Source organism: Diaphorina citri, unplaced genomic scaffold, assembly GCF_000475195.1.
Source record: "Diaphorina citri unplaced genomic scaffold, Diaci psyllid genome assembly version 1.1 scaffold577, whole genome shotgun sequence".
NCBI classification, from domain to species: Eukaryota; Metazoa; Arthropoda; class Insecta; order Hemiptera; family Psyllidae; genus Diaphorina; species Diaphorina citri.
The window spans coordinates 50,810-58,861 of NW_007378011.1; the positions used below are offsets into that span (position 1 = coordinate 50,810).

The 8,052-nt window shown below is 36.5% G+C and overlaps 3 protein-coding genes across 3 annotated transcripts in view; 1 reads left to right on the forward strand and 2 right to left on the reverse strand.

Annotated features, from left to right (window-relative positions):
- The window catches only part of LOC103510248 (transmembrane protein adipocyte-associated 1 homolog), a 21,412-nt gene extending 15,497 nt beyond the window's left edge, over positions 1 to 5,915 (reverse strand). Inside the window, exons 1-4 of the mRNA XM_026824346.1 lie at positions 5,843 to 5,915; positions 2,066 to 2,252; positions 1,448 to 1,580; positions 793 to 897 (exon numbers count right to left, since the gene is read on the reverse strand). Of these exons, the coding sequence (XP_026680147.1) occupies positions 793 to 897; positions 1,448 to 1,580; positions 2,066 to 2,145 (318 nt within the window). The 5' untranslated portion in view covers positions 2,146 to 2,252; positions 5,843 to 5,915. The remainder of the gene's footprint in view (positions 1 to 792; positions 898 to 1,447; positions 1,581 to 2,065; positions 2,253 to 5,842) is intronic.
- LOC103510249 (epsin-1-like) lies at positions 3,975 to 5,408 on the reverse strand. Its single transcript, XM_008474899.1, has 2 exons — positions 5,357 to 5,408; positions 3,975 to 4,861 (listed from the first exon to the last, which is right to left on the reverse strand). The coding sequence occupies exons 1-2, from the start codon at positions 5,406 to 5,408 to the stop codon at positions 3,975 to 3,977; spliced, it is 939 nt and encodes a 312-aa protein (XP_008473121.1).
- A 787-nt stretch (positions 5,916 to 6,702) lies between the features above and the next one.
- LOC113467881 (dynein regulatory complex protein 9-like) lies at positions 6,703 to 7,762 on the forward strand. Its single transcript, XM_026824348.1, has one exon. It carries the CDS (start codon positions 6,746 to 6,748, stop codon positions 7,724 to 7,726), a length of 981 nt encoding a protein of 326 aa, XP_026680149.1. The 5' UTR covers positions 6,703 to 6,745; the 3' UTR covers positions 7,727 to 7,762.
- Positions 7,763 to 8,052: the final 290 nt, after the last annotated feature.

An 8,052-nucleotide genomic window follows, 5' to 3' on the forward strand; every position in this document is an offset into this window, starting at 1 on the left:
AAATTCAGAAATAAAATTTCAAAACCAGGAAAAGAAAAACATTAGGAGGAAAAGTGGGGGAATCTGAAGAAACGCAGAAATCTTTCCATGATTTTCATTGGCTGATGTCCCAGATTTCCCCTCCTTTGGAAAAATCAACAAAAAAGAGGAGAAATACCACAGAGGTATCATGTCACAGAGGTGAAAACGTTCAGGACATTTCACACGGTGCTGGTTTCAAGGATACAAAATCAGTGTGGCTTTGAATACCGAAAAAAAGTGGAGCCAGAACATAGGTAGGTAGTACCTGATACAAATAGGTATTATCTGATGAACCAAATCAAATTATCTCGGGCTAATTTTAAGCTGAGGAAATTAGCCAGCCTAGTTAGCTTAGTTGGTAGCGCGTCTGCTTTGTAAGCGCTAGGCCGCGGGTGCGATTCCCGCCCGGGGCGGATTTTATCCTGAATGGATAATATTCGTTCTCGGAACGGCTGGCTTTCTCCTATCTTGTCTTCCTTCTCTTAATTTCGGGACGATAAGACCTTGCTAGTTGCTGTTCAATCTGTCAAACCTCTTAAAAAGAAAAAAAAAAAAAAATGTATGAGGAAAGTAAAACAAAGTAGGTAGGTAGGTAGGTAATAGATATTATAATATGTCATTGCCTATCTAGGTACCCCCTAAAACCTTTTTATTATCTTTTTAACAATTTTAGATATTATTTTATTTTTTTCTCCTTCTTTTTCTTTTCTTTAACTGACGTTGTACAATTGTATTCATTGAAATGTATTTTTAATGTCATATTATGTGGACTGTGACCCATAGCAATGTGTCCACGTAGGAAACTATGTAGCCATCATATGTGAGACACATAGACACCACACAGCGGAATATACTCATCACAACGTTCACACAAACCTGCAGAGAGAACACAGAACAAAATTAATGTAGAAACAATCAAAATACGATATTACTAGGCTGCCCAAAATATTATGGATTGCCACAACCTTAAATTCGTGAAAAATTCAATTCTGGAGGTAGAATTGTCGTAACTAAATACCTACCTACCTAGTACCTACCCATGTTTAAAAGAAAATTTCCTTAAAAATAATCGCATTCATAATTTCTAAGTTTGAACTTGAACCTTTTCCCTAAAAGTAGTTCATTTCACCACAAATCCCCGACAGTTTCGATTTCTATAAAGTTTGAGATTAAAGATGAAACATATTTGAGGGAGAGAAAAAAGCAAACATGTTAAATACCTGAAGGCTTGTAGGATATTTTCATATAAAAATTTCAGGATTGATAGGGCCAAGGGCCTAAAGGAACTCTATACGGGCCCTTTGCTACAGTTACCTGTCACTGTCACTAGTTATTAGCTTGGTCCTAGTACTACAGAAACATAGTATAGGTTAGCTTGGCTATACCTACTTAGCGTAACAGAAAGTAAAATGTCATTAATACTCACAAGAACATAGAAAGTAAAGAAGATGGGACTACTTGTTGCTCTTAATTTGAGACGAGCCCTATTGAATCTGAACATGAGATACAGGAGGAACATAACATTAGGGACTAAGATTAACACATCCCATACACGGACTCTGTGAACATTGAAACAAAAGCTCAGATTAGAGTTGAAAGAATGAAATGACTTCTCACTGGACAATATGCTCTCAGTGTATCTGTTTCTAAGTTTGTTAGTTTTACAGATTCTGATTAAAGAAATTGGCAAAAGGTCCTTTTCCTGAGTAAATTCCTCAATTCAATGGAGGTATTATGTATTTATTCATTTATTTTATCTAGGTATTCATTTATTTTTTAAGGTATTTGTTTCATGTACAAAGTAGCATGTTGTCTTCAGTAAAACCAACATACCCACATCTCTGACCAAGTGGTTGAGAGCACTGACTCTCAACCACTGGGTTTGAATCCCAGACGAGCGGTTTTTTTTTTCCATAAGATTTAAAACTATCATAAAGTGGTGCCTGTTGAACTGTTGAAATAAAGGGATAATTTGACTAAATATAGCACTATGGTACTACCTATACTATACTAAGAGTTTTTTTTTTTTCTTATTCTTTTTTACCTGAAAGTATCAAATATCTCCTGGTAGAGGATGAACTTGCACACATGGTCATCGGGAGGGTTCTGAGTATGATTATCCATTGTATCCTCTGGCCCTGATAACTTCCCGTCAAGTTGAATCTAACAGTCAGATGATTGGTGGAATTCACATGTCACTATTGTCCAAGAGTAAAAGAAGTAGGCCTTGTCTGTGAAAAAAAAAAATGGATTTTAATTTTAATAAATGGATGACAGTGATGGACTATTAGGACCTGAATTTTGTGCATTTTTTTTTTTTTTTTTTTTTTTTAATAAAATCCGCCCAGGGCGGGAATCGCTCCCACGGCCTAGCACTTACAAGGCAGATGCGCTACCTCCAAGAGTCTAAGCTATCTATAGGCACATTACGTACCTAATAGGTACAGTAGGTAATATTCATTGATTTTGTAATTGCCTTGTATATTATTTTGTAATTAGGTATTAAAAAAAAACTGAGAGATATAAAAGGTAACAAACAGGAAATTAATAACTCAACAAATCTCAACAGAAGATACCATCTTGCCACCCATTATGTTAACAAGTTGTTTGCAAAAAATAAACTGTTTACCTGTTTACTATTAATGGTTTGGCTTTGCATATAGTGGGTATAATGGTTAAGGTTTTAGCAGGTAGGTACCTAAATGTGCTGATACTGCTGAGAGCTATTATAAAACGCGACAATTCTGCCACCAAGGGAGTCAAATTATTATTTGAAGAAAAAAAAATTCTAGTGTGAACATCACACGACTTTCTATTACATTTGCGGAATACGTCTTGAAAAAAAAAAAAATGTTAAAATTTTTCCCCCAAGTCCCAAGTATTTTCTATCTCGAAATACTCCCCATACAATAAGGGATCGTTTAAAATGTTCAAAAAATTAACTACCCAGTTGGTCAGTAGGTTTATTTTTTTTAAAATTTATTTATTAAATTTAACATATTTTCAATAAGTAGAACAAAAGCACATAGTGCACATCTTAGAGGTTTTATATCGAGGTTTTAAGGGTCCGTTCACATCGTCACATAAATTTCCTTCATCCCATCTTTTTTTTTCTATATCTTTTGTATTTTTTTTCACTTAGCGCTTAGTTCTTTTTACCCCTCGAAAAAGTGTATTTTACCCCTCGGGGGGTAAATACCCCCAGCAGGTTGGGAACCAATGCTCTAGGACAAACCGTTCTTGAGATATTTTGTATACCACCTTTTCCCATTTAAACCTGTAGTACACACATACGTCCGTGCGTGCGTACGTACATAGGTACATACGTACAGACCATGGGCTAAAAATCACTTTTTGACATCAGGGGACTCCAAAACGGATATTTCCAAACATTTCCCGATTTTGAAAATTTGGACCGATTACAATACATTCATTACTAGTATAGCTCTCTATAATGTAGGTACCTAGTAATAGAAAGTAAAAAAAAAAAAAAAATCAAGCAAATTTTTTCCCAGGTTTCATAAAGGTGACGAATATTCCCACCCAGACACTAGGTAGGTAGTGAGCACCTATAGATATTATAGATATAGAGGTATCGTGACACTTTTGGTACCTTGGTAGGTAAAGTGTACCTATAGAGGTATAGGACAATATACTACGAATTTTACAGGGTGTTTACAAAGCTGGTTCTCAAGCTGTATCCAGGATTTTGCGGAGGGGGGGGGGGGTCGCGAACGCGAGTTTTGTATCCATAGATACTGCCATGGCAACCAAATAGTTGACAGGGTTTAGATTTTTTCTCAGTCTTGAAATTTCAGCTAAAGACAAGGCCTAGAATCCTGATAGTATGACCTTCGTTATTAGAGGAATGTCTTCCACATAAAAAGAGTAATAAGCAAACATGCGGGAGTGATGGTCACGTCTCATGTATTTCTCAACCCTTGGGTCTCATCTTATAATTTGTACTTGAACGACGCATAGTTTTCTGAACATTCTTCTAGTTTGGCTAGTGACCGATTCGCCAGGAAGTTCTTATATCGATTGATAGCAGGTAAGAAGGTGTTTCCGTGATGAACTGAACTGTAACTGTAATCTACTTTGGGAGACGAGCTGTACTTTCCTTTGTGAGGGGGAACATAGCTAACTTTGTTAGGTGACTCAAATCCCACTTTGTCAGTTGGAACATAACTAACTTTGTTAGGTGACTCAAATCCCACTTTGTCAGGTGGAACATAACTAACTTTGTTAGGTGACTCAAATCCCACTTTGTCAGGTGGAACATAACTAACTTTGTTAGGTGACTCAAATCCCACTTTGTCAGGTGGAACATAACTAACTTTGTTAGGTGACTCAAATCCCACTTTGTCAGGTGGAACATAACTAACTTTGTTAGGTGACTCAAATCCCACTTTGTCAGGTGGAACATAACTAACTTTGTTAGGTGACTCAAATCCCACTTTGTCAGGTGGAACATAACTAACTTTGTTAGGTGACTCAAATCCCACTTTGTCAGGTGGAACATAACTAACTTTGTTAGGTGACTCAAATCCCACTTTGTCAGGTGGAACATAACTAACTTTGTTAGGTGACTCAAATCCCACTTTGTCAGGTGGAACATAACTAACTTTGTTAGGTGACTCAAATCCCACTTTGTCAGGTGGAACATAACTAACTTTGTTAGGTGACTCAAATCCCACTTTGTCAGGTGGAACATAACTAACTTTGTTAGGTGACTCAAATCCCACTTTGTCAGGTGGAACATAACTAACTTTGTTAGGTGACTCAAATCCCACTTTGTCAGGTGGAACATAACTAACTTTGTTAGGTGAACCTAATCTCACTTTGTCATATTGAACAGATCGTGGTAGTGGTGTGGTGACGAGAATCGAGAATTGGGGGCTCTAAACTGAAGTTAGTCTAGAAAGTAGGTACCTACCTTTACATTTCGAACTTCTCAAAATAAAACGTAACATTACAGAGGAAAGAAACGTAACATTACAGAGGAAAGAAACGTAACATTACAGAGGAAAAACGCGGTGACGTTATGTTCGTCCCGAAATCGAAGAGACAAGCAGGACAGGATAGGAGAAGCCAATACAAGCCTAGTATGATATCCACCCGGCCACGGAGGTTGCTTCCTTTTTGTCGCAATCACAAATCACAATCCGTTGCATCGTGTGAAAGTTTCAACCTTGCCACAGAGGTAATGTTTTCAAATTTCCATAGAAGTACCTAATACCTATACATATAGCTATAGGTTGTGACGTGAACATCACCCGGTAGATTCGATATCTATTTGAGTTGACAATTATCAACTTCGAATCTATGTACCGGCATCTTTCTGTTCCACGTTCCAGTTCTTCTTTTGTCCCCATGTCCCCGTGCATTTTGGTATTTTTCCTTACCCCTAAGTAGTATCAGTTTTTCCCGTAGGTTATCCAGTTTTCTCCTTTATTTCTTCAATTCAATTCCCTCCCTAATTATCTTTTTCCCTGTATTTCGTGTTAGGTTCCTTTTCATCCCGGTACTCTCGAAACTATCTACTATCCTACACCCCTACCCCACTATTTTCATGGTTCCGTTTTTCCCTATTTTTCTTCCTTGATCATCCCAGAATTTCCCACCTGTTTGGGCTGACCCATTTTTATTGTTCATTTGTTCCCCTATACATCAGTTGCGCTTTCTTTTCGGAATTTTTCTTTTCCTTCTACGACTTCTAGATTCCGAGATAAATCGATTTAAAAAATACCGGTAAATCGTGAACTTTGACGTCACGGCATACGCTCCCGTAGTAGACAACTATGTGGCTAATTTAAAATACCTTATGGTCCAAGCTATACATCTAGAAGAGAAACAGTAGGCAGTTCATCTGTGTACGATGTGTGGCGCCTGCTGATATTGATGAATGCAAATTCTGAAAATAGAAAAAATGAAGAAAAATCAAAAACTCTATATTATAAGATAACTTTCTTTACTGGAATTATTAGAACTTTTGACTGTAAGATCCATACAAAACTACGTAGCTATTTTCAATCAAAGATTTATAAAGATACGAGATGTCGGGACGGGATCCAAAAAGAACTTTAATTTGAACCGAACAGAAATGGTCAAAGAACACCGAACGCAAACATTAAATTTAAGGATAACTTCTATACTTCTCTATCAGTTTGATCTGGCGCAATACAACAACATACTGAATAAATAATAGAGATGAATGAATGGGGAAACCTCACTAGTTGGTTTGTAATTTTTGTTTCAAAGAACACGTCGGTGCCAAGGCTAAAGTATTGATCTTTGTGGCAAATTGTGATCATTATGGTTAGGTCTGATAATATGAAACACAAATTCGCCAGTCAATGAATAACAACAATAATAGTAGGTAGATATAAATTATTACTATTTACTGTTTGAACCTGCCGAAAAAAAGGAAATTATCTCGAATTTTTATCTCTACATCATCGCTATTTACTTTTTATCCCAAACAAAATGAACATGAACAAGATCTTGATTACCTACTAAGGTCATAAATTCATAATCCTCGAGTCTCAGATGATATTCTACTGAAATTTCCATCGTACGAGTATTTCGGTCTAGAAACAATAGTTAACCTGACATAGCCAGATTAGCCACCTCATTTCTATTGTAATTAATTTTTATCATTTATTCCGTTGAGATTTTGAATAAAAATTAAAACGTTACCGACTCTGCTGTTGAATTTGAAAATATGAATCCAAGTTATCCAACTTTGTCGGAATCTGAAGCTGCGGTGATAAGTTCCATTTTGGTACGGACAGTGTACAAACTGTCGACTTGTGTAAAGTGTTTCACAGAACGCAATATCTTTGGCAAAACTGACAAAGTAAGAGGAGAAGCTTGTGAAGAATTGAAATGTGCCAAAAAAGAAACCAACAGGATAAAAACTATTCTCCGAGATGCGGCAGAAGAATTAGCCCAAAATAATGGAACCTACCGCACAATTACCAAAGCCTTGAAAAAGGAAACCTTCAAAGACAAATGTGATCAAATCACAAAGTCCGATGTTATTGAAGATATAAAATCAGAGACTATCAAAACGTCACCCGAAGAATTGTTATATGCATTTGATACACATATTGAGTTCGAAAATGATATAGCAATACAAGAAAATATCACAAGGGAATACTCAAGTGCCGTGGAAAATAAAAATTCAAGAGTTCTGCAAAATCGTTTGAAAATAGAACTCGACAAGCTGAAAATAATGGAAGATATTGAGAAGATGAGGAAAGCAAAAGAAGTTGAAGAACGTGTTTGGGAACTCCAGAAGATGTTCTTGGAAGGTGAGAAGGAAGCTCGAAGTACTCACACTGACGATTGGTATGAGAGATTTTATAAAGAGAAAGATTCACTGTACGGTAATCTTGTCAAGATACGACAGGAAATAGAGGACCTACACAACGCTTTTCTAGTGGTTGAAGATGATTTCCTCAAGAAGAGAGAACTTCTGGAAAGTCATTATGCCAGAGCCAGAGAAAGAGATGTCCGGATAGAATCCGAGGTACCGTTCAGGATAGTACAATCCTGGTGGCGTGGCGCCATGGTGAGGCTAAGTCTGGGTAAATACAAAGCCAAGTTTGAAACTTTGAAAGAAAAAATTCTAAAGAGAAAGGAGGAGGAGGCGAAATTCATGAAGAAACTGAAAAAGAAATATGGACTTGGCAAAAAGTAGATAAATAATTTAGGCCGATAGTTACATATCTGTTAGTTGGTGAAAATTAATAATTACCTAATAAATTCTTTAAATTATTTCAATATTATCTGATCGGATTTTCTTACTATGTATTACCAAGGATAGATAGGTAGGTCCATTATCTTATTAGGTATTTTAAACTGGACAAAAATCCAAATCTACTGTACTTCATTGCATTGCAAAAATACACTTAAAAGTTAAAAGTCTTCTGATGAAAGGATTCAAGGGTTCTACCAAAGCTACATTTCCACACCAGAACTTGGAAAAAGTTTGAGAATCACCCAAGCCACACAATATCATTATGT

What these genes read in the sequence shown, in the direction of transcription:
- LOC103510249 (XM_008474899.1), bottom strand. Translation starts at nt 5,408, where the DNA reads ATGCACGGGGACATGGGGACAAAAGAAGAACTGGAACGTGGAACAGAA. An exon ending in GGAACGTGGAACAGAAAGAT is followed by an intron (nt 4,862 to 5,356) that starts GCCGGTACATAG and finishes AATATGACAAAG; the next exon opens with TGAGATTAGGTTCACCTAAC.
- LOC113467881 (XM_026824348.1), top strand. Translation starts at nt 6,746, where the DNA reads ATGAATCCAAGTTATCCAACTTTGTCGGAATCTGAAGCTGCGGTGATA.